We start from the raw sequence: 26,219 nt of genomic DNA on the forward strand, positions 1-26,219 counted from the left end.
TTTCAGTGGTCAGACAGGAAGAATTCCCCTTTTTCAACATTGCCATATATAAGGCCCTGGACATTGCAGGGTTCCAGATTTAGGCCTCCCTTGCACAGATGTTTTTAGCGCAGCGCAAAACACTGTACAACGCTCCCATTTATTTCAATGGGGCTGTTCAAACAAGCGTCACAACACAGCATCTTCAATGCTGTGCTTTGACAGCGATGCATGTTCTATATTTGGCTGTTTTCAGCCCTGCGTCGCCCATTGATAATGAATGGGCAGTGGTTGGTGCCGCGTTTTTGGCAGCATTAACCACACACAGATTTTCGGAGGGCGCCTGAAATAGAAGCCCTATCCCGAAAATCAGCTCTAGCTTCACTAGATGGGGGAGAAGCAAAACTCACCTAACGGGTGCCGCCAAGTCCCTACCGATCTCTGGCAGTGCTTCAAGCTTCCTGTGCACTGACAGACTTTTTTCAGCTTCCTTGGCTGCCTTTTGTAGCTGTGCTCAAAACGCTGGCATAACGGATGCCAGCGCTGCTGAAATCACAGTAAGCGCACTGTTGGGAAATGCTGTGTTCTTGCAAATGTCTGTGTGAGGGAGGCCTTAGAAAACTTCATTGAAGCCATTGCTTCCTAAATTGAAAGATATTTAAACATTTTTTCATTAATGTTGCTCATGGCAAAACCTAAATGATCATGTACTCTCCCATATCACCATAGCTACAATGCTGAAACCCCAGTCTCCCATGAGATGCTGCAGTAGTCTGTGTATGGGATGTCACAGGCTTCTGCAAACAATCACATTTATTATGTTTTGCCATGGGGAATACTAATTAAAACAAATTGGCAGCACTTTCTATACAGCTCAGAACACATGGTTCTGCTCCATCACTTTCCTCTGCACTCCCTGTCATTCCCTACTAGGCCTCCCTCAAACAGGCGTTTGCAAAAACACAGGGTTTTTCTCATTCGGTTTCAGCAGCGCTGGCACGCATTTTGCCAGCCTTTTGGCTGCATTTTCAGCACAGCTGAGCAGGTGCCATCAAGGAAGCTAGGAAAAAAAGAGCCACGGCAGAGACCCAGACTGCACTTGCTAGTGTAGCTAGGGCGTTTGGCGCCGTCAAAAACACGGCACCAGGCTGCGCTGCGTTTTCAGCAGCGCTGAAAGCTCTGCCCATTGATTTCAATGGACGACGCACGTGTTTAAAAACATTGAAACACTCAAAAACAGAACATGCACCACTCGAAAATTGAGTGGTTGTCTGTGCCTGTATGAGCGGTCCCATTGAAAACAATGGGAGCGTTGTACCGTGATCAGTGCCGCGCTAATCACAGTAAAAAGCGCCGGTGTGAGGGGGGGCATTAGGGTCTACTTTTCTATTAAACTGGGGCAGGAGAAGAGAGCGGCAAATCGCATTCTTGCCAACATTAAGGCCCCATTCAGACAGTGGTATTTGTGAGCCAAAACCAGGACAGAGTCCAAAACATAGAAGAGGTGCAAGAATTGTCATTCTAGTTTTTCTCTGTAGGTTGTATTGAGCAGAATGTTGCTGTATGGATGGGGCCTGCCAGCATGTTCATAGATAGTGGAAATGCTGTGGATTTTGCACAGCAGCGCTCAGTAAACTTCCACTTTCCCTGCCGGAGCATCAGTGTGCCCTTTTTGAGCATGAGAGGCGGTACTAAAGTTGAAGTGAGGCATCAGGACTAGTCGCAAATGGTAACAAGACTGTAAATTCTTATTGCCTTTTGCAAGTTCTTGAGCTCATTGACAACCATTTGGTTGCCATTTCATAGTTGTGGCAAACGCAGTTAGTTTCCTAGTTTACAATGCTGACTTTATTCATAGAGCTAACGGATGGTGCAAATTAGCAATATGATTTATAATACAGTGGGAGAGTATTACAAAGAGAATTAGTACCTCTCGGATTAAAAGTCTATTTCTGCTGTGATGCTGGGATTCAGCAGAACTAGAGCTTGCCTCGTTTCTACAACTGAGCCGCCCATGCATGCTTCACATAAGGGGCACTGCCAGTCCTATTACAGGTCGGCACTTCTTGCTGTCTGACAACTGACCTTTTGACATATTGTCCTTTACATAATCTTACGTAATGTCGTTGCATCAGTGGATTAAATGTTAACTGGCATTTGAATCTTCGAGTTATTTTTAACCCCTTAACGACCGTCCCATCGGGAAACTACGTCCTCAGAAAGTGGGCCTTAAACCTAGAGGACGTAGTTTTATGCATCCTCTTTGGATTGATGCCCACTGGCCTGAGGACGTGACAGCTCCATGCTGTCGGTGCCCGCAGGTAGCCGACAGCATGGAGCTGTCATCCCAGGATGCGGGCAGTCCCCCCCGGCATTGCGATCGGCGCTATAAAATGAATAGCGCCGATCGCAAAAAAGTAAAGTGCGTAAAAAAGTAGTAATTCAGCTGCTATGATGGATCAGATCCATCACGGCAGCTGAAAATACTCACACGGCTTGTCAGCGGTGTCCCCCGGAGATCTGGTCCTCCCGGACCCGCCGGTGGCCTTCTGCGCATGCGCGCCAGCCGATGACGGCACGCGCGCCAGCCGATGACGTCACGCGCAGAAGCCCGGGTGTCCCCGGTAAATTTAAAATCTCCTGGCTCCCGGCTCCTGAAGGTAGCCGGGAACCAGGAGGTGTTACCGGGGACCACTGTGAGCGGTCCCCGGGCCCGCGATCACCGCTATCCATTGCGATAGCGGTGATCGCGAAAAAGTTGAAAAAGTAAAACAAAAGTAAAGTTTCACCTCCCCTCATGGATCGGATCCATGAGGGGAGGTGAAGATACTCACCCCCGGTCCTCTGCGATGTCCCGATGTCCCGGGACCCGAAATCCCCGTCTGCGCATGCGCGCCCGATGATTGACATCGGGCGCGTGCACAGAGGGGCTCGAGCCCCGGAGAATTCAAAATTGCTCTGCTCCTGGCTGCCATGTGTAGCCAAGAGCAGAGGGATGTCACTGGGGACATGATCCCTGTCATCCAATGGATGACAGTGATCATGTAAAGTAAAAAAAAAAGTGCAAAAAGTAAAAAAATAAAAAATAAAAAAAGGGGTAAAAGGTAAAAAAAGAAAAAATAGTGCAAAAAGTTAAAAAAAAAGTTTTAAAAAGTTAAAGCTTGCTTTTCATCTCCCCCCACGGATCATATCCGTGAGGGAGGATGAAATGACGTACCTAAGGCCTGCGGATTTATCCGCGGACCTCACCCCAGCTTCTGCGCACGCGCCCGTCGCCAATGTGGCAGGCGCTTGCGCAAAAGCCGTGGTTTTTTTAAAATCTCCCTGCTCCTGGCTACAAAACTTAGCCGAGAGCCTGGAGATTTCACGGAGGGCCGCGGTGAGCGGTTCCTCATCACGTGTTCGCCGTTATCCAAAGAATAATGGCGATCACGTAAAAGTTAAAAAAAGGGGAAGGTTCATCTCCCCTCACCAATGCGATCGGTGAGAGGAGATAAAACTTTTTACCAGAGGCCTCCATATTTGCACCCCGACGCAATCTTCTTCCGTGAACTTTCCCGTATTCTGCGCATGCGACCGCCGGCAAAACACCGGACACATGCGCAGGAGTCAGGGAGCCCAGGAAACTTAATATCTCTTTGCTCTCGGCGACCAACGGTCACCGAGAGCCTGGAGCAGTGACGGGTGGCCTCGTTGAGCGGTCCCCGGACACGTGAAAAAATGGTAGCGATCTACCTTAGGCCGGTCTCACATGACCGGATACGAATTACGGATTCCGCATGCGTTTGATTAGCGGTAATACGCAGATCAATCGCATTGGATTACACAATTCCGCTCACATTAGCGGGTTGGAATTGTGTAATCCACTCGCAGAAAAGAGAACGCAGCAGGTTCTATTTTACCGCGGATATCCGCAACATAGAGCCCATTGTGCTCCATGGTCATGGATATACCTGCAGCCCATATGCAACTACGTTGTATACGGGCTGTGGGTACCCGTGTCATCGCTAAGCGACGGTGCGGGAAATAGAAACAACAACAAAAAAAAGTGTACTGCGCATGACCGCCCGTGTAAGTACGCAGTTATGCGCAGTACATTACGCGGCCGTACGCAGGGTCACAGCCGGGCTCACAGCTGGGATCCGCTGCGGGCCTCCACAAGCAGATTCCACCTACGGCTGCCTGAGCCCGGCGTTATTCAGACCGCTACCTGTAATACATAATTTACAAGAAGCCCCGGGAACGCTCGCCTTCCTGCAGTTCCAGGAGCAGCTTGTTGAGAGTCTTCTGTGTGAGACCGCCGCACCTCATCAAGCTTACGGAGACTCACGGAACGCCACTTTTTACACCCCATCCCCGCCACTGAGGTCAAAAAATGACCCCCGAAAAGCATGAGAGGAGGGGGGATACCCGATTTTATTGCCCTATGTGCCCATCCCAACCAGCCTCCATAATTACCCGTCTTTGGAAATACTACACAGTTCACATTATTACTTTTATCTAAGATTTGGGCGTGGAGGGGGGGGGGGGGGATTTTAGGGAGTCGATTTTTATTCCGTACAAATGAGCAATGGGGCCTGGAATGTATTCAGTTGTGCCGTGCAATCCAACGGGTGTTCCCTGCATTATAGACCTAGCCATGTGTCCTGTAAGTAGATTAGGGCCACAATGGGTATGTTTTTGAACACGGGACAAACGGGGGTATCCATTTGGGGTGAAAGTCTTCATTCCTATGTAAACTGTACAAAAAAAAAGTTTTTAAATTGACAAAATTGCCAAAAAAATGAAAATTGTAATTTTTTTTCTTCTGCTTTGCTGAAATTTAGTCAAATACTATGGGGTCAAAATACGCAGTACACCCCTAGATGAATTCGTTAAGGGGTCTAGTTTTTAAAATGGGGATATTTGTGGGGGTTCTTTATAGTTTTGGACGCTCAATGGCTCTACAAGTGGGCAATGGGGCCTGGAATTTATTCCGTTGTACCCTAAAATCCAACGGGTGCTCCTTCCATTATAGGCCTAGCCATTCGTCCTTTAAATAGATTAGGGCCACAAGGGGTATGGTTCTGAACACGGGACAAACAGGGGTATCCATTTTGGGGTGAAAGTCTTCATTCATTTGTGTGCTGTACAAAAAAAACAGTTTTTAAATTGATACAACTGCCAAAAAAATGAAAATTGTAATTTTTTTCCTACTGCTTTGCTTAGATTTATTCAAAAATTGTAGGGTAAAAATACACAGTACACCCCTAGATAAATTCGTTAGGGGGTCTAGTTTTCAAAATGGGATCATTTGTGAGGGTTCTCTGTCGTTTTGGCCGCTCAAGGGCTCTACAAGAGGGCAATGGGGCCTAAATCACCCTTATGCTAAATTTCTGTTCTGAAAGCCACCAACTACTCCTTTCATTTTGGGCCCCGTTGTGCATCCAGACAAAAGATTAGGGCCACAGTGGGTATGTCTCTGAATACGGGAGAAACAGGGGTATCCACTTTGGGGTGCAAGTCTTCATTCATGTGTGTGCTGTACCAAAAAAGCAGTTTTTAAAACGACAGAATTGCCAAAAAAACGAAAATCACAATTTTTTCCTTTTGCTTTGCTTCAATTCATTCAAAAACTGTGGGGTCAAAATGGTCAGTACACCCCTAGATAAATTCGTAAGGGGTCTTGTTTTCAAAATGGGGTCACTTGTGGGGGTTCTCTTTGATTTTGGCCGCTCAAGAGCTCTACAAATGTGCTATGGGGCCTAAAACGCCTTCAAGGAAAATCTATGTTCTGAAAGCCACCGACTACTCCTTTCATTTTGGGCCCCATTGTGCATCCAGACATGAGATTAGGGCCACAATGGGTATGTCTCTGAACACGGGAGAAACAGGGGTATCCATTTTGGTGTGTAAATCCTCATTTTCATGGGCTCTATAGGAAAAAAAATGTCTTTAAAATGACATATTTGCAAAAATATGAAATTTTATTTTTTCTCCCCTAAATTGAACTAATTCCTGAAAAAAACTGGTGGGGTCAAAATACTCATGACCCTCCTCAGTGAATACACTAAGGGGTGTAGTTTTTAAAATGGGATCATTTGTGGGTGTATCTATTATTCTGACACTTATGAGCCTTGGCAAACTTGGCTTGGTGCAGGAAAACAAAGTGCTCCTCAAAATGCTGAAAAGTAATGTTAAATTTGTACGTCCTCTAAATGGTTAACACAAGTTTTTCAAGTGTGCATTCAGAATAAAGTAAACAGATGGAAATACATATCTTATCAAAAATTTGTACAGTATGTTTGGACATATTTGAGATATTACGGTTGAAAATGTGAAAAGACAATTTTTTCAAAATTTTTCCAATATTGGTACTTTTAATAAATATACACAAATAATATCGGTCTCTTTTTACAATCTAAATGAAGTACAACATGTGGCGAAAAAACAATGTCAGAATCACGTGGATATGTAAAGCCTTTACGGAGTTATGCCACGTTGAACGACGCATGTCAGATTTCCAAAATTTGGCTCTGTCACTAAGGCGCAAACAGGCTTCGTCACTAAGGGGTTAATATCCATTAATTAAATGATTTTGCTCTTTTCATATGTGAATGCGCTTTTTTTTCCTGTAGATTTTTGCTGTACCTTACAATGTGAGTAAATGGGTGCTAAGTTTGTTTTTTTGTTTTTTTTGTTTGTTAGTTTTTTATACATGCCTAGCTTATACGTTAAGAAAGAAGATATCAGCAGCACCGTGTAACTCCAATAAGGTTGAACAAATGTCCTGCACGCCCACTACGGTTGGGATGCAGACCAAACCCTTCATGGTATAGATTTGAAGAAACGATGAAGGCAGCAGTTTGCGGTGCAAAGCAATAAAGGTTTCTTTATTCCTCCCAAAACATGTAAACACGACGTTTCGACTCCATGAGTCTTTGTCAAGTATGGACAACAGGTGAACAACATACAAATATATAGTGTGTCTTAGTATCACATTAACCAAGCCCAACATAACACATAATAAAATTCACCTGCATTCGTTGATGTCATCATGGCACACACCCATAGGGTGTTCCGTTTCAAACATAGCCAGACGCCATGTTACCAGCCTTCTACTTCCTCCTATGCCGACTGTGTTGTCATGGTATCGGGGTTTAAAGAGCTCCTATTGGTCCTTGTAGGTCATGGGGTGCGCGCACCTCTCTCAATCATCGTGACGTCATGGCGTCTCGTCCGTGAGACGTGGTCACGTGTAGTAAACGTGCCGCGTCATCAGGGGCATCAGAACGAAGCGTCACGACCGTCATCAACGGCGTCCTGCCAACAAGTAATCATCTATAATAGGCGTGCCACATCATCCAGGGCAACACTCTGTGAGGACACATGACCGGATGACGTACCACGTCATCCTAAGCATGAAGGACTGACTGGCTGCTGGAATATTACTACTATTGGCTCCTCCCGAGGGGTGTTGCCGTCGTCCGGAGAGGCCCCTTCCTCTTATTAACTACTAAATCCCGATACTGGACATATAAATTGATAAGTTGCATATGGGCATAGTGTCATGGTGTATACCACCCAATAAAGGATTCAGCTCTGGCATATTATATATATTACTATACTGATGTATATTGTACACATTAATCTACTTGTACTGTGTATATATACAGGCACTTCTATCCATCATGTATTAGTAAATATTCATCATTGCTCCAATCCCTATCTCACACTACATCATATGTGAAACAAATTGCCACAAAATTGTTACAATTATCTTAATACAGATTGGTTTATCTAGTTGAATCAAATTAGCAGTTTGCAATTTACATGGATAGAAGTCCAAACACATCTCGTATATCCTTCGTGCCATGATGACTTCACAAAGGCACTGTGAAAACAAAAGCAAATATATCAGTAAATTAAAATCCAGTAATATATATATCCAATAATATATATAATATGCCAGAGCTGAATCCTTTATTGGGTGGTATACACAATGACACTATGCCCATATGCAACTTATCATTTTATATGTCCAGTATCGGGATTTAGTAGTTAATAAGAGGAAGGGGCCTCTCCGGATGACGGCAACACCCCTCGGGGAAGAGCCAATAGGAGTAATAGTATTCCATCAGCCAGTCAGTCCTTCATGCGTAGGATGACGTGGTACGTCATCCGGTCATGTGTCCTCACGCAGTGTTGCCCTGGATGATGTGGCACGCCTATTATAGATGATTACTTGTTGTCAGGATGACGGTCGTGACGTGGCCTACAAGGACCAATAGGAGCTCTTTAACCCTTTCCAATCCAGTGTCGGGCCTGCCCCGACATCATCATTTTCCTCCACAGCTCCAATGTCGGGGCAGGCCCGACACTGCAGTGCAGGAGTGCATCTACACCCGATCGGCAGACACATCTGGTGCAGATACACTCCTGCACTGGTCCTCATCGAGGACCCCCGAGGAGAAGGCAGAAAGGGTTTTTAACCCTTTCTGCCTTCTCCTTTACACATTACATAGCGCTCAATTAGCGCTATGTAATGCAGGAGATTCCGCCCGGCGACCATGTGACTGCCGGTGTTACCTGACCCCTGGCGGTCACATGAACTCCGAGCCGGGAGCCTGCACCGTGGGGGGTCTGCTTGCCTGAACGCCGTCTTGTGCATTCTCCTTCTGTCTCCCGGCCCGACGATCATGTGACCGCCATGTGCCACCTGACCCCCAGCGGTCACATGATCGCCGAGCCGGGAGGCAGAAGGAGAATGCTGAAGACGCCTGACAGGTAAGCAGGTCTCTCCACGGTGCAGTGAGCATCTGCACCCTCCTGAACTCTGTCAGTTCAAGAGGGTGCAGGAAAAATGTATTTTTTTCTCACCCATTTTTTCTCACCCATTCTCCCCAGCTCCAAATAAATTGGAGCTGGGGAGAATGGGTGAGAAAAAATAAATGGATTGGAAAGGGTTAAACCCCGATACCATGACAACACAGCCGGCATAGGAGGAAGTAGAAGGCTGGTAACACGGCGTCTGGCTAGCATATTTGGGATTTCAGCCGCACTTAAGCAGCGCTGCTGATTAGAGCCACCTGATTGGCTCTTCGGCACCACGTGACTACACAGCGTGCACGCGGATTGCCTTCAGCAGACATGCACTACACACTACAGTTAAGCAGACGTGCACTACACACTACACTTAAGCAGCACGGGGTTAGGGTTTAGGGTTAGGGTTCCCTAACCCCAACCCCAACCCTAACCGTAAACACGAACCCTAAACCCTAACCCCGTGCTGCTTAAGTGTAGTGTGTAGTGCACGTCTGCTTAACTGTAGTGTGTAGTGCACGGCTGCTGAAGGCAATCCGCGTGCACGCTGTGTAGTCACGTGGTGCCGAAGAGCCAATCAGGCGGCTCTAATCATCAGCGCTGCTTAAGTGCGGCTGAAATCACAAATGTGCGTCTGGCTATGTTTGAAACGGAACACCCTATGGGTGTGTGCCATGATGACATCAACGAATGCAGGTGAATTTTATTTTATGTTGGGCTTGGTTAATGTGATACTAAGACACACTATATATTTGTATGTTGTTCACCTGTTGTCCATACTTGACAAAGACTCATGGAGTCGAAACGTCGTGTTTACATGTTTTGGGAGGAATAAAGAAACCTTTGCTTTGCACCGCAAACTGCTGCCTTCATCGTTTCTTCAAATCTAGCTTATACTTGAAGTGTTGAGTTAGGCCAGGCTCAAATTTGTGTATTTGAATTGCGTTTTTTGTGCATATAATACGCGGTACATTGCGGCAATTCAAATACATTGATTTTCGCTGTTACACTCACACTAGCGTTTTTTCATTGCATGTAATACACAAGTAAAAAACAATGCAGCATGTAGTATTTTACCACATGTTACGCCCGATAGAACCCTGCTCTCGATGGGTGCATACTAAACGTCATACATGCGCATTGCGTATGATCGGTGTTTATATGCAATGTTGCTTAGCGACAAGCAGGAAGCGTAAAGAATTAAGTGGGCAGACTGCGGGTGACAGTGTGTGTGAGATATGCGGTCATGCACACTTGAGAAATTGGGGGCGACACGCGGGCCACCACAGCTGTAAAACGCAACATTGCATACACAGCCTTTTACCACACGCTCCTGTGAGCCCGGCCTTAGTATTTGCCAGTATGCTGTCCAGGAAGAGAGCCTACTATTAGTTTAGCCACCCCGGCCCATGCCAGGTAACACGTAATTGGAATTAGATGAAGTGTTTCTAAGCTGGTATTATACTCATAAGATCTGTATATAACAGGCCTATTTCTCAAAATTAACAAACAGTGCAGACAAATCCGTCGATGAACAGGCCTGGCATTCTCCGAGGATTATTCTGGGAGAAGTCTTATTTCTACCAGGAAGTCTTCCAAGAAATCGTCTTGGTACTGTATGTTAGCATATATCTCTAGGTCTGTAGTTATACTGTAAATTACACTATACCTGAATTAGAAAATGTAAGTTTTTAGTGGGCTGAATTGAGAGGCAATTTGTTCACATTTAAAAAAAAAAATTATATTTAAAGGGCCACTCCATTGATTTTTATTTTCATTGACTGACTATATAACTATCCCCTCAGTATATAAATATCCCCTCTGTATGTATAAATTGGCTAGTATTACCTTGGTTAGTTGTTCCTTTCTACCTGAAACTCCTGACCTTTTTCTTGTGGTCATGTGATCTCCGTTCTGACCAGCTCAGGCTTGGGTTTATTTGCTTTCAAACTAATCAGTTTCTCAAACCGCATAACACCTTTTTGATGGATCATACCACACGAGCTCTTCAGAGGGGCACACAGACATTCCTATCAGTAAGGCCCCCTGTCCACGGATGAGGCGGAATATCGCTAGCTGTGGAGCAGGGGAGAGAACTGACCGTTCTCTGTGGTGAGCCTATCTGACAGATGGTCTCGCCGCGGAGAATCATGGCATGCTGCAATTTGAGTCCCGCGAGCAGAGAACCGCTATGATTCTCCGCTCGTGTACAGGGGGCTGCGCTTTCCATAGCAACGCTATGGAAAGGGTGCACTGCGTTACTCTCGGCCAGATTATCGCTGCTAGTATCACAATGCAAGATCGTCCGTGGACAGAAGCCCTTACTGATCATGATGTCACAGTTATAATAGAGATCACAACTCCTACTCCTAACTGTATACTTATTGCTTATAGATTATTTAGGTGACTGCAGAATGTAATGGCATTGTTTTTCCCTTCAGCAGAGATGGTACATTCTCTTGCTGCTCATGTAATGTTGTGCTGGAGCATCATGAGATTGATAGCGCAGAATAGTTGAAGCAGAAACCACTCCAGCTGGAAATGTGTTTTGTGTGTGTGTGTCGTGTTTCTGTGTGTGTGTGTCGTGTTTCTGTGTGTGTGTGTCGTGTTTCTGTGTGTGTGTGTCGTGTTTCTGTGTGTGTGTGTGTCGTGTTTCTGTGTGTGTGTGTCGTGTTTCTGTGTGTGTGTGTGTCGTGTTTCTGTGTGTGTGTGTGTCGTGTTTCTGTGTGTGTGTGTGTCGTGTTTCTGTGTGTGTGTGTGTCGTGTTTCTGTGTGTGTGTGTGTCGTGTTTCTGTGTGTGTGTGTGTCGTGTTTCTGTGTGTGTGTGTGTCGTGTTTCTGTGTGTGTGTGTGTCGTGTTTCTGTGTGTGTGTGTGTCGTGTTTCTGTGTGTGTGTGTGTCGTGTTTCTGTGTGTGTGTGTGTCGTGTTTCTGTGTGTGTGTGTGTCGTGTTTCTGTGTGTGTGTGTGTCGTGTTTCTGTGTGTGTGTGTGTCGTGTTTCTGTGTGTGTGTGTGTCGTGTTTCTGTGTGTGTGTGTGTCGTGTTTCTGTGTGTGTGTGTGTCGTGTTTCTGTGTGTGTGTGTGTCGTGTTTCTGTGTGTGTGTGTGTCGTGTTTCTGTGTGTGTGTGTGTCGTGTTTCTGTGTGTGTGTGTGTCGTGTTTCTGTGTGTGTGTGTGTCGTGTTTCTGTGTGTGTGTGTGTCGTGTTTCTGTGTGTGTGTGTGTCGTGTTTCTGTGTGTGTGTGTGTCGTGTTTCTGTGTGTGTGTGTGTCGTGTTTCTGTGTGTGTGTGTGTCGTGTTTCTGTGTGTGTGTGTGTCGTGTTTCTGTGTGTGTGTGTGTCGTGTTTCTGTGTGTGTGTGTGTCGTGTTTCTGTGTGTGTGTGTGTCGTGTTTCTGTGTGTGTGTGTGTCGTGTTTCTGTGTGTGTGTGTGTCGTGTTTCTGTGTGTGTGTGTGTCGTGTTTCTGTGTGTGTGTGTGTCGTGTTTCTGTGTGTGTGTGTGTCGTGTTTCTGTGTGTGTGTGTGTCGTGTTTCTGTGTGTGTGTGTGTCGTGTTTCTGTGTGTGTGTGTGTCGTGTTTCTGTGTGTGTGTGTGTCGTGTTTCTGTGTGTGTGTGTGTCGTGTTTCTGTGTGTGTGTGTGTCGTGTTTCTGTGTGTGTGTGTGTCGTGTTTCTGTGTGTGTGTGTGTGTGTGTCGTGTTTCTGTGTGTGTGTGTGTGTGTGTCGTGTTTCTGTGTGTGTGTGTGTGTGTGTCGTGTTTCTGTGTGTGTGTGTGTGTGTGTCGTGTTTCTGTGTGTGTGTGTGTGTGTGTCGTGTTTCTGTGTGTGTGTGTGTGTCGTGTTTCTGTGTGTGTGTGTGTGTGTGTGTCGTGTTTCTGTGTGTGTGTGTCGTGTTTCTGTGTGTGTGTGTCGTGTTTCTGTGTGTGTGTGTCGTGTTTCTGTGTGTGTGTGTGTGTGTCGTGTTTCTGTGTGTGTGTGTCGTGTTTCTGTGTGTGTTTCTGTGTGTGTGTGTGTCGTGTTTCTGTGTGTGTGTGTGTGTGTCGTGTTTCTGTGTGTGTGTGTGTGTGTCGTGTTTCTGTGTGTGTGTGTGTGTGTCGTGTTTCTGTGTGTGTGTGTGTCGTGTTTCTGTGTGTGTGTGTCGTGTTTCTGTGTGTGTGTGTCGTGTTTCTGTGTGTGTGTGTCGTGTTTCTGTGTGTGTGTGTCGTGTTTCTGTGTGTGTGTGTGTCGTGTTTCTGTGTGTGTGTGTCGTGTTTCTGTGTGTGTGTGTGTGTGTGTGTGTGTGTGTGGTGTTTCTGTGTGTGTGTGTGTGTGTGTGTGGTGTTTCTGTGTGTGTGTGTGTGTGTGTGTGTCGTGTTTCTGTGTGTGTGTGTGTGTGTGTGTCGTGTTTCTGTGTGTGTGTGTGTGTGTGTCGTGTTTCTGTGTGTGTGTGTGTGTGTCGTGTTTCTGTGTGTGTGTGTGTGTGTGTGTCGTGTTTCTGTGTGTGTGTGTGTGTGTGTGTCGTGTTTCTGTGTGTGTGTGTGTGTGTGTCGTGTTTCTGTGTGTGTGTGTGTGTGTCGTGTTTCTGTGTGTGTGTCGTGTTTCTGTGTGTGTGTGTGTGTGTCGTGTTTCTGTGTGTGTGTGTGTGTGTCGTGTTTCTGTGTGTGTGTGTGTGTCGTGTTTCTGTGTGTGTGTGTGTCGTGTTTCTGTGTGTGTGTGTGTGTGTCGTGTTTCTGTGTGTGTGTGTGTGTGTGTCGTGTTTCTGTGTGTGTGTGTGTGTGTGTCGTGTTTCTGTGTGTGTGTGTGTGTGTGTCGTGTTTCTGTGTGTGTGTGTGTGTGTGTGTGTGTCGTGTTTCTGTGTGTGTGTCGTGTTTCTGTGTGTGTGTCGTGTTTCTGTGTGTGTGTCGTGTTTCTGTGTGTGTGTCGTGTTTCTGTGTGTGTGTCGTGTTTCTGTGTGTGTGTGTGTGTGTCGTGTTTCTGTGTGTGTCGTGTTTCTGTGTGTGTGTGTCGTGTTTCTGTGTGTGTGTGTCGTGTTTCTGTGTGTGTGTGTCGTGTTTCTGTGTGTGTGTGTGTGTGTCGTGTTTCTGTGTGTGTGTGTCGTGTTTCTGTGTGTGTGTGTGTGTGTCGTGTTTCTGTGTGTGTGTGTGTGTGTGTGTCGTGTTTCTGTGTGTGTGTGTGTGTGTCGTGTTTCTGTGTGTGTGTGTGTGTGTCGTGTTTCTGTGTGTGTGTGTGTGTGTCGTGTTTCTGTGTGTGTGTGTGTGTGTCGTGTTTCTGTGTGTGTGTGTGTGTGTGTCGTGTTTCTGTGTGTGTGTGTGTGTGTGTCGTGTTTCTGTGTGTGTGTGTGTGTGTCGTGTTTCTGTGTGTGTGTGTGTGTGTGTGTCGTGTTTCTGTGTGTGTGTGTGTGTCGTGTTTCTGTGTGTGTGTCGTGTTTCTGTGTGTGTGTGTGTGTGTCGTGTTTCTGTGTGTGTGTGTGTGTGTCGTGTTTCTGTGTGTGTGTGTGTGTGTCGTGTTTCTGTGTGTGTGTGTGTGTGTCGTGTTTCTGTGTGTGTGTGTGTGTGTCGTGTTTCTGTGTGTGTGTGTGTGTGTCGTGTTTCTGTGTGTGTGTGTGTCGTGTTTCTGTGTGTGTGTGTGTGTCGTGTTTCTGTGTGTGTGTGTGTGTGTCGTGTTTCTGTGTGTGTGTGTGTGTGTCGTGTTTCTGTGTGTGTGTGTGTGTGTGTCGTGTTTCTGTGTGTGTGTGTGTGTGTGTCGTGTTTCTGTGTGTGTGTGTGTGTGTGTCGTGTTTCTGTGTGTGTGTGTGTGTGTGTGTCGTGTTTCTGTGTGTGTGTGTGTGTGTGTCGTGTTTCTGTGTGTGTGTGTGTGTGTCGTGTTTCTGTGTGTGTGTGTGTGTGTGTGTGTGTCGTGTTTCTGTGTGTGTGTCGTGTTTCTGTGTGTGTGTCGTGTTTCTGTGTGTGTGTCGTGTTTCTGTGTGTGTGTGTGTGTGTCGTGTTTCTGTGTGTGTGTGTGTGTGTCGTGTTTCTGTGTGTGTGTGTGTGTGTCGTGTTTCTGTGTGTGTGTGTGTCGTGTTTCTGTGTGTGTGTGTGTGTGTGTCGTGTTTCTGTGTGTGTGTGTGTGTGTCGTGTTTCTGTGTGTGTGTGTGTGTGTGTCGTGTTTCTGTGTGTGTGTGTGTGTCGTGTTTCTGTGTGTGTGTGTGTGTGTGTGTGTGTCGTGTTTCTGTGTGTGTGTGTCGTGTTTCTGTGTGTGTGTGTGTGTCGTGTTTCTGTGTGTGTGTGTGTGTCGTGTTTCTGTGTGTGTGTGTGTGTCGTGTTTCTGTGTGTGTGTGTGTCGTGTTTCTGTGTGTGTGTGTGTGTGTCGTGTTTCTGTGTGTGTGTGTGTGTGTCGTGTTTCTGTGTGTGTGTGTGTCGTGTTTCTGTGTGTGTGTGTGTGTGTGTCGTGTTTCTGTGTGTGTGTGTGTGTCGTGTGTGTGTCGTGTTTCTGTGTGTGTGTGTGTGTGTCGTGTTTCTGTGTGTGTGTGTGTGTGTGTCGTGTTTCTGTGTGTGTGTCGTGTTTCTGTGTGTGTGTGTGTGTGTCGTGTTTCTGTGTGTGTGTGTGTCGTGTTTCTGTGTGTGTGTGTGTGTGTGTGTGTCGTGTTTCTGTGTGTGTGTGTGTGTCGTGTGTGTGTCGTGTTTCTGTGTGTGTGTGTGTGTGTCGTGTTTCTGTGTGTGTGTGTGTGTGTGTCGTGTTTCTGTGTGTGTGTCGTGTTTCTGTGTGTGTGTGTCGTGTTTCTGTGTGTGTGTGTGTTTTCTTTGCTGGAGTGGTCCTGTAAACGAGTCACCCTGATATCCAGCGTTGACTATTACATTAACCTCTTAGTGTCTGGCCTACAGTGTTTTTATGTCCTGCAGGATGTGTATGGAGGGAGATCATGGGGAGATTACACCTCGTCCCGCAAAAAAAACAAACCCTCATACAGCTACGTTGATGGATAAATAAGGGAGTTACAAGTTTTTTTTAAAAGAGGGAGGAAGGAGGAAAAAGGAAAAACAAAAGCTTTGTCACTAAGGGGGTTAAGAAAAGTATAAATCTAGCAGAGCCGAGCTTGTTATAACTCATCGCTTTGCAGGTTTGCCTATTTCATTACATCAGCTTAGTTGAGCAACAAGTGTAAATCAGGACGGCACGATCCCTTTCAAGCAAACCCCACACGGACTGCGGGCCTGTGTGGTCCAGGTGGTGCTCAGCAGGCATGTAGAAAGCAGAAGTGAATACACGGCACTCATCACAGCAGGTCTTAGTAAAAGCAGATCATGTGCAGCCACAAAACACATGGTAGGAAGAAGACGCGTACAATGGGAGGCAGCTGTTTTGCTGATGCTTTTTCGAGCTTACACACAAGCTGCTATCGCTTATCCTTATGCCCAAACAGTAATTCTGTTTTTTGCTCCTTCTGTATGTACAAGGCTAGGAGCACAAATGGCGTGAAGTTTCTGCACATGACTGTTGTGGATTTTCACTGTGCTTTTCACGCATTGCGATGAATTAAATCCACCGCTTTTCTGCAACACCTAGAGCATGCTGTGGTTTTGAAAATCCATGGTATGACTATGTTCTGCTGCAGCGAATGGAGTTAGTTCAAACATTAGTCACTTCCCTTATACTGTACGTTATAGCATTCTAGTGGGCATTCTACAGCCAATATTCCACAATTCCAGCAGTATGACTCCTTAAGGGCTTATTCAGACGATCGTACATCGGCCGGGTATTCATGCCGGCCAATATACGGCGCCCCTCTCTGCAGGGGAAGGAGGCTGGAAGCAGTGCTCTGAGCTCCCGCCCCCCTCTCTGCCTCCTCTCCATCCCCTCTCCGCCCCTCTGCACTATTTGCAATGAGAGGAGGCGGGGCTAGGTGCCGGGAATAAGCTCTGCCTGATCCCGCCCCCCCCCCCCTCATTGCAAATAGTTGAGAGGGGGAGGAGAGTCGGCTGAGAGGATGCGGGAGCTCAGAGCACTGCTCACGACTCTTCCAGACTCCTCCCCCTGCAGAGAGGGACGCCGTATATCGGCTGGCGTGAATACGCGGCCGATATACGGTCATCTGAATACGCCCTAAGGACCAGGGAGTTTCCAAAAGGACCAGACCCTTTTTATAGATTTTACCCGTGTGGTGGTTTTACCGCCTATTACATATTTTTTGTTTTTGTTTTTGTTTTTCAGCTACCAAAACTATTTTCAGTGCGTGGTTTTTGTTTGGTTTTTTTTTGTCCCTCCCCCCGCCCCCACCCACCTGCGTTACACACAGGGCATTTTTTTATATATCTATTTTATTTTTTTTTTTATCCTATATCTATATTAACTATTTTTTTGTTTGTTTTATTAGGGGTAAAAAGCTAAACAAATAAGTTTTTTTTTTTGTTGTTTTTTCTTAATTTATTTTTATTAGTTTTTTATTTTTAAAATTAGTAAATTTAGTCTAAAAGTACAGGAATGGGTTCCTCATTTTGTTTTGGACACTTTGATATATAATTTGTATAGCCTCCGATTACAGGGCTCATATGGTGAAGGTTTATGTTGCTGTCAGCCGTGGGTCATATATAATACATTACTGTACAGTAATACTGTAAATTTTTTAAATTTTTTTTTCCACACACTTCGGGCTTATTTACACGAGCGTATATCGCTTGTATATCTGACTTTTCCACCGAGTCCTCAGGTGTGTCTAAGGCCGGATTCACACGAGCGTCTGCGTATTTTGCTGTACTTTTTCCACTCACAAGGCATGCGCATTTAAACGTGGCAAAAATAGACACTGATTGAAACGGATAGTCTGAGTTCCAGATATTTTTTTTTCCCTGCGCAATTGCACACTATTTTGCGTGTCTCGTAGCATATTTTGTGCAGGTTTGCGCATCTCTTGACGACTACAGGCACCTTTGGTGCACAGAGAAAATAGAGCATGCTGGGTTTTTTGTGTTTTGGTGAGGAGAAGCTGGGTTTGCTCAACTGAAATGCGCAAGATAATTTGCGTCTGTGAATGAACCCATTGAATGGGGTCTGTTCTCTGCATATTGCGCACACAAATACGCCCCATGTGAAGCCGGCATAACAGCCGAGGACCTGACCTGTTCCTGGTACACTGCAGGAGCTTTGATTCTGCACTGCATTTTATTGGCTGGGATTAAAGCCCAGGACCAAGCATGGTTCTTATCCAGTTCAGAAATTAAAACGAAGATCTATTTGTTTTCTATGAGCTTCAAAATATTGTTTTTACTCATTTATTGCTTGTTTTTCCCTATATTCATAATATGGAATGTCCTACAGTGGGTGTCCTATTCTCAGCACTGGTGCTGTTCGGGTCTAGTGTCCATGGACCTGGATCATGCCTAGTCATTACTCAGATAAATATATGCTCTGTGCTCCGTTGGGCCGCTCTGACGCACAACGCTTTTTACAGTGTTTAGTGCAGCGTTTCAAAAAATGCGTTAAATGCTGTAAAAAAATTGCATTGATTTCTATGGGGCTTCACAGACTAGCGTTCAAATCTGGCGTTTCTAAAACCTAATCACCCATTATTTATTTAACAAGATCGTTCAGTTCACTATACCGGTGAATGAGAACAACTGAATCGGACAATAATTTTTAAGCTTTCATAAAGTCAGCGATAAGCGAGCAAATTATCATTCATTGTTCTAGCGTTCATGTGTTTATACTGAGTGATTTATCGGGCAATTTTTAAAAAAAAATTAATTTATTTTATTTTTTGAACAATAATAATCGTTCCAAGTAAAAGCACCTTTTTAGACCAGATGTATCTAGAGAAATATGACTACTGATCTGCACATATCCATCACTCAAAAAAAATCTATACTGACTACTATTCTGGCGACTGAGTTTTACTTGTCTTTTTGTATTTTCCAGATGTACCTTGTGATTTTCCCAGAAGGAACGCGATACAATCCTGATATACCGAAGGTTATTGCCGATAGCCAATCTTTTGCAATAAAAGAAGGTAAAATGATAAAAGCCCACAACAAGTTAAAATCAATTTATAACTTCGTATACTACTAAATATGTCAAAATTACCAAAGTGTCATGGGAATAGCGTAGATGCTTCCTGCAGACCTTTCCGCGTGATGTTGCCTAAGGAACATAAGTAAATGCTACAGTACATAACTAATCTTTTTCTATTGTACTTTGCCATAAAGCGGGTAAATCCTTAGACTCCTCTTTTCTTGGGCCGTCAGTTCGGGGGGGTGATCCCATGTTCTTGGCGCACATTATCTATCGTTCTTTACAAGCCATTGCTTACCTGAATCTTGTGCTGATAGCCATAGATTTCCAGCTTTTGTCCTATAAGTCTGGTTTATCACTTAAATGCGGTCATCCTGCCTTTTTTTATGTTTGTTAAAGCCCATTTACACACAAAGATAATCATTCAAAAAATGTTTCAAGCAATTGTTTTGCATAAACTGCTAATGGATACTAATGTCCATTAGCAGCTTATCTCCTTCATTTCCATGTAAATGAACCTCAGTGAGCTGTATGCAGAGAACAGCAGGTGGTCTTTTTTGTGCATTCACCTTCTTTGTTTTGCTGTAATCAGCACTCCCCTGGAGGATACAGCACCATGGACAGCAAACGCAGCATGTGGTCTGTTATCTTCTCTCCCACTGAACGATGGATTTTATGCACCGCTAAAATTCATTGTTCAGCTGATGAGTGAAAGATAGGAACGTTTGCACACGATGATTGGGGTGTGGCCTAAATTGCTCCGACTTGTTCCAAAATTTGGGGGCAATTTTTGGCGTAAATGAAGTCAACTAATAGATGGTCTAAACTTGGATTAGACAGTCTTAAGTCAACGGATTTATCATTCAGCAGAGCCACTATGATAAAATGGTGCATTTTAAGACCAAGGGCATATTGTCACCGCATATTACGCACGCGTAATCTATGGATTTTTATTCTTCTACTAACACCTGCATTTGAACTGCGAAGGGACAGTGAGTATAATGCGCACAAGAAATAAATCGCACCATGCTCTATTCCTCAGCATATCGTACACAGCCGTCGAAGGGCTACGTATTAAACACGGTCTATTCGCAGACCTTGCGAAGGGGCAGCATTTCAATACGCAGCCCTACTCTGCACAGAATTGGGATTCTCGCAGCACGGTACACATACGCCCGTGTGAACGAGTCCTAACTTTTAAACAGTATTAGTAAATGAGCAACTCTATCTTTGATCTGTTGTATATAAAGGTTTCCTCAAGTTTAATTTGACTGTGTGATTAAGGGCATTACATAGCCCCGAAAGCTTGCGTATGTCATTTTTCTGGTTAGCCAATAAAGTTATCGCGCCCCCCCCCCCCCTTTTTTTCTTTTTCTTGTAATGCTAGAATATTTATCATTACTGTAACTTCAGCAAGTTAACAAGTATAATGATCTCAAACTAGTTTCCACACCATGATGGCGAGCACCTTCTACTCCAATATAATGGCGCCCCTTTGGGATGTAGTGGATTGGGAGATGTACAACACAGGTCTGCATGTTGGCATCATGTCGGCACAGAGCAAAATCTTTAGGCCGCTTTCACACGGGTGACAAAAATCGGACGACTTTGATGCGAGAGCGCGACAAAAACACATGTATGTGAAGCCCATGCTTTCCAATGGGTCCTTCACATTAGCAATGTTTTCTCTGAACCCATCTTGCAAGGAAAAAAAATCTTGCCGTGACTTGTATATTTTCTTTTTTCTTTGAGGTAGCCCATATTTCCCTATGGAGCCTCCTTGCTTGCATCGCACGAACATTCGATTTTCATGCAATGCGTTTTTAGCATTAGAAAGCCCCATTGTCTTTTTTGATTTTATCACAAGCGACTGTTATGCGATGCAAGATCATTCTCACACAAAAACAGCAATATCACTGAAAAGTCGTCGGGACAAAGACTCGATTTTCTCACAATAAAATCGCTATTGCCTGTGTGAAGGAGGCCTCAAAGAATGGTTTGCAGCCTTTTTTTTCAATCAATGACACAATGAATTAGGCCTGTACTGCTTACATTTTTCATTAATTCAATGATATTGTGACTATGGGTAACTTTTTAGTTTTTATGCAGCTACCCAAAACACACAGTACATAAAATTTAATTTAGGCTAATTTCACACGGGAGAGAGGGATATCGGGTCATGAAACTCGGGCCACTACCGGTCGAGCAAATGTGCGATGTGCCTGCAGATGTGAGGCGTTTGTGTCAGGATCGGCAAGTATGGGAAACCTCGAACTCGCGTGCAAGATGACCTTTTCTCAGGAATTCCTTACCAATATGTTCACATGCAGCAGATTTGTTGCAGAATGACACAATCTGTTGTATACATCTCCATGTGGTTGTTTCTGCAGTTTGTAATGGACTTTTGATTCCTTGTAGCCAGATTATCTCCATATGGCACTGCCTCCACTTGCATTAGTGCCTCCATATGGCACTGCCTCCACTTGCATTAGGGCCTCCATATGGCACTGCCTCCACTTGCATTAGGGCCTCCATATGGCACTGCCTCCACTTGCATTGGGGCCTCCATATGGCACTGCCTCCACTTGCATTAGGGCCTCCATATGGCACTGCCTCCACTTGCATTAGGGCCTCCATATGGCACTGCCTCCACTTGCATTAGGGCCTCCATATGGCACTGCCTCCACTTGCATTAGTGCCTCCACGTGCATTAGTGCCTCCACGTGCATTAGTGCCTCCACTTGCATTAGTGCCTCCATATGGCACTGCCTCCACTTGCATTAGTGCCTCCATATGGCACTGCCTCCATATGGCACTGCCTCCATTTGCATTAGTGCCTCCACGTGCATTAGTGCCTCCACGTGCATTAGTGCCTCCACGTGCATTAGTGCCTCCACGTGCATTAGTGCCTCCATATTGCACTGCTTTCACTTGCATTAGTGCCTCCACTTGCATTAGTGCCTCCATATGGCACTGCCTTCACTTGCATTAGTGCCTCCATATGGCACTGCCTTCACTTGCATTAGTGCCTTCACTTGCATTAGTGCCTCCATATGGCACTGCCTTCACTTGCATTAGTGCCTCCATATGGCACTGCCTTCACTTGCATTAGTGCCTCCATATGGCACTGCCTTCACTTGCATTAGTGCCTCCATATGGCACTGCCTTCACTTGCATTAGTGCCTTCACTTGCATTAGTGCCTTCACTTGCATTAGTGCCTCCACTTGCATTAGTGCCTCCACTTGCATTAGTGCCTCCACTTGCATTAGTGCCTCCACTTGCATTAGTGCCTCCACTTGCATTAGTGCCTCCATATGGCACTGCCTCCACTTGCATTAGTGCCTCCATATGGTACTGCCTCCACTTGCATTAGTGCCTCCATATGGCACTGCCTCCACTTGCATTAGTGCCTCCACTTGCATTAGTGCCTCCACTTGCATTAGTGCCTCCACTTGCATTAGTGCCTCCATGTGGCACTGCCTCCACTTGCATCAGTGCCTCCATGTGGCACTGCCTCCACTTGCATCAGTGCCTCCATGTGGCACTGCCTCCACTTGCATCAGTGCCTCCATGTGGCACTGCCTCCACTTGCATCAGTGCCTCCACTTGCATCGCCTCCACTTGCATCAGTGCCTCCATGTGGCACTGCCTCCACTTGCATCAGTGCCTCCATGTGGCACTGCCTCCACTTGCATCAGTGCCTCCATGTGGCACTGCCTCCACTTGCATCAGTGCCTCCATGTGGCACTGCCTCCACTTGCATCAGTGCCTCCATGTGGCACTGCCTCCACTTGCATCAGTGCCTCCATGTGGCACTGCCTCCACTTGCATCAGTGCCTCCATGTGGCACTGCCTCCACTTGCATCAGTGCCTCCATGTGGCACTGCCTCCACTTGCATCAGTGCCTCCATGTGGCACTGCCTCCACTTGCATCAGTGCCTCCATGTGGCACTGCCTCCACTTGCATCAGTGCCTCCACTTGCATCGCCTCCACTTGCATCAGTGCCTCCATGTGGCACTGCCTCCACTTGCATCAGTGCCTCCATGTGGCACTGCCTCCACTTGCATCAGTGCCTCCATGTGGCACTGCCTCCACTTGCATCAGTGCCTCCACTTGCATCAGTGCCTCCTCTCCTTTCAGTGAAGACGGAGAGGAGAGTTTACTGTAGCAGTTAATAACACCGTGCCTGAAACACAGAGTTGTGGAATATAGTGTGAAGTTATTGGATGTCTTCAACACAAATAGTTTGCCCAAAATAGAGCCCAGCAATGTGCTTTGTACACTCACCATATACGTGCTGAGAGTGTTTATGGCTCTCGAGCCAAATGCTATCTTATTTCCAGCAAAGTTTTGTTGTTCCAGAACTCCATGCAATTTGGCTGAAGAACACATGAATTCTTAGAGCCATTGTTGTCCATCTCTGATATACTTCTGCACTGAAGCCTTTCATATTTAGGAATGTGAAAGAGTTATTTAAAACAGGATATCGGAGTCAAAGCAGATCTGTACTGCATGTTATGCCCCAAAGTACACGATTAAGAACTGTTCTCCCAGGGACGAACATGCAAAGTGATGCGCAGTCAATGGAAATATTTCAGAGAATTAGCCTCAAAGTCCATTCATTTATCTTACAGCTTAACATCCACTAGGAAGGAAACAAACTTATCCTCAACTAACCTTCAAGTGACAGTAATAAATTAGGACCTCAGTCATCATCTAAAACAAAAACATGTCTGGGTCTGTTTAATATTTCGGATTTCTTATCTAGGTGCATTACGAATATAAGGTTTATAGACAACATTCCCACGTCTGGATGTTGTCTGCTTTATAGGTGATGGTCACGAAAGGTAAATGGTTAATGGCAAGCTTCTCTTCCTGGCCTTCGACTCCTTTGGTGTAGTTATGATTTTACCCAATCCTTTTACCCAAACTATTTTAAGGCTTCAATAGGTTCATAGTAATGCATTGATATTTAAAGAAATAGTAGCTAAAATGAATGCTAGTTATATACCATGAAGCCAGATGCTATATATGTATGGCTCTAGTTTGCCTAAACTTATGATTGGGGTAGGGGAGATGATCAACAAACATTTCATGCTTTTATTATCCGTTGTGAATTTTCTCCCCCAGAAATTATTTAAAATGAACATGAATGCCAACATTTAATCTAGTGTTTCCATAACTAATTCTATGATGCAATTTGTCTTCCTAGGACTTCCCGTTCTTAAGCATGTGCTAACGCCACGTGTTAAGGCGACTCAAATAGCAATCGAGACCATGCAGAACTACTTGGATGCTGTGTATGATGTGACAGTTGCTTATGAAAAGACTACCACCCAGAGCGGCCAAAGAAAAGAAGCGCCATCTATGACAGGTAGATGGCTATGTTCAGAAATTGCCTATAATATCAATGTTCCATCGTTTTACTGCGGCATGGATACAGGGGCTTGCTGCAGGATGAGCTTGAAGATGCATATGTAGAGGCTTCCATTCCCACTTTAAGTTTTCCCATACATACAAAATCAATTTTAGCCATCAAATTTTGTATGCGATACTCTCCTTGTAGTGTTTGGGAAAACGAGATCGTACAAGGACAAATGGGGAAAATGGCAATGTAAATAAACGGGTGTGGAGCTTGTATGGTAGTACATGGCTACAGTATGGCAGTGTGCATGAAGCCATACAGCTTGTCTTATGAAGCCAACCTCTGTCCATATACTCCAATAGGGCATGTGAATGTCATGGAGCAGGGTTCCCCACCTTTAAACCCACCTCTGAGCTAGAAGGGGGGCAGTTTTGTACCAACTCCTGCTCAAGCAGATTCAAAGCTTTCTATACTACATAGATGGCTATTCATCTCAATGGTCGCCATGTAAATCTACATATACCCAGCTGGGAAAATATCTGCTTGGCTGTAGCTTCCAACAACCCAATTGGCTGTTTTACCTTGATAGGGGTTGTTCCCAAATCTAAAGTGACTGGTGATGGTCTGATCGCTGAGATCTCCACTGATTCCAAGAATAGAAGTCTCGAAGGTCCCAACACGAATGGAGTGGAGTACGTGCCTAAACACTGCAGCTACATTCATTTCAATGAGCGCTCTGGAGATTGCCGAGCACGCATACTTGGCAGTTCCTGCCACTGTCACTGAAATGAATGGGGCAGCGGTGCGTTGCGATCTGTGGGGTAACTTTAACTTTTTGGTACAACCCCTTTTTAATCATGTGCAATATGCTATATAGGAACTAGTCCGTGCAATGGTCCTTTATTTCAGTCAGCCGTTTTCTCAATTAAAGAGAACCCTATCTTTGACCCCTTTTAAAGTAACTTAGAGCCAGTCTGTCGCATCTTTTAATGAGCTGGATTAGGTAGGTAGACCTTTAGTTAGGACTGTACAGATTTATGATGGCGTGTTTTCATTCCTATTCTACGTTCTCTAGCATTATCATAAGCTTCTCACAGACAAGTTCTGCTTTGTGTAATCAGTTGTAAATCCTTTAGTAGAAGCTTCTTCTAAGTAAGATACATCGCTGTGTGTTTCAATGCCAAATGTCTTCCAGAACAAGCAGTTCACTGCGTGACATTAATTTCCTTCTGAGTTATTATCTCTATTAAAATGCCGTATAAATATATCGCATCTTCTTTCTATCCATGTTCAGGTTGTTCCACTTTACAGAAAACAGTCCAGAATGTGCTTCTCTGCCAGTTCTGCTATTTGTTTGCATTCAGGATTACTTTTATGAGTCTGTTGACAACTTTCTCATATTTTGACAAATACTGTACCTAAGAAAAGATTACTTCTTGGAATCCTTTTTTTTTTGTTCCTGGCAAGAGATACATTTAGGAGGTGTTTTCATTGAACATATTATCTAGAGTACTTTACAGTAACTTACACCGGCGAATATCATGTTCTTTACATTAAGTCCTAAAGGGGTTTTCTCGGATTACGCTATTGATGACCTAGACACAGGGTAGGTCATGAATAGTTGGTTGACAGGGGCCCCCTGTTTAGTATCCCCGCCGATCAGCTGATTGAAAAGGGCCATGGCACTCTAATGACTATACATTAATGGTAAAGAGACTCCTCGACGATGAAGACGTATATCCGACATTATCCTATCCCACAACCCGTCGCCACGTTCTATGCGACTTCTTAATTGCATAAAAAGACTATTCCAGTAGTAGGCAGGCCAATAGCATCGGGCAGCGATAATCTAACGCAGAACCAAGCATTTATTTAGCCGAAATTTTGACAGCCCTTAGAACCATTTACTTGGGGCGATTAGCACGCAAAATTTGTTCAAACTAAAACGCAATAAGTTGCGTATAAATGCAAAAATATTGTTTACTTTTCGTTTACTTTTCATTGTTGCTTACTTTCAACCAGCATAAAAATCATTACAGACTCACTGCAGCACTTGGCAAGAAGTCAGCAATGGTCACAGATCTGCCTGTCTAAACGTTTTGCACCAGCGCTAACAAGTC

General features: G+C 45.0%; 1 protein-coding gene across 1 annotated transcript in view; it reads left to right on the forward strand.

Moving 5' to 3' along the window:
- The window catches only part of AGPAT5 (1-acylglycerol-3-phosphate O-acyltransferase 5), a 73,175-nt gene that overhangs the window by 24,837 nt on the left and 22,119 nt on the right, over positions 1-26,219 (forward strand). Inside the window, exons 5-6 of the mRNA XM_066603638.1 lie at positions 18,640-18,730; positions 23,947-24,108. Coding sequence (XP_066459735.1) covers positions 18,640-18,730; positions 23,947-24,108 — 253 coding nt within the window. The remainder of the gene's footprint in view (positions 1-18,639; positions 18,731-23,946; positions 24,109-26,219) is intronic.

This window comes from Eleutherodactylus coqui, chromosome 1 (genome assembly GCF_035609145.1).
Source record: "Eleutherodactylus coqui strain aEleCoq1 chromosome 1, aEleCoq1.hap1, whole genome shotgun sequence".
Lineage (NCBI taxonomy): Eukaryota > Metazoa > Chordata > Amphibia > Anura > Eleutherodactylidae > Eleutherodactylus > Eleutherodactylus coqui.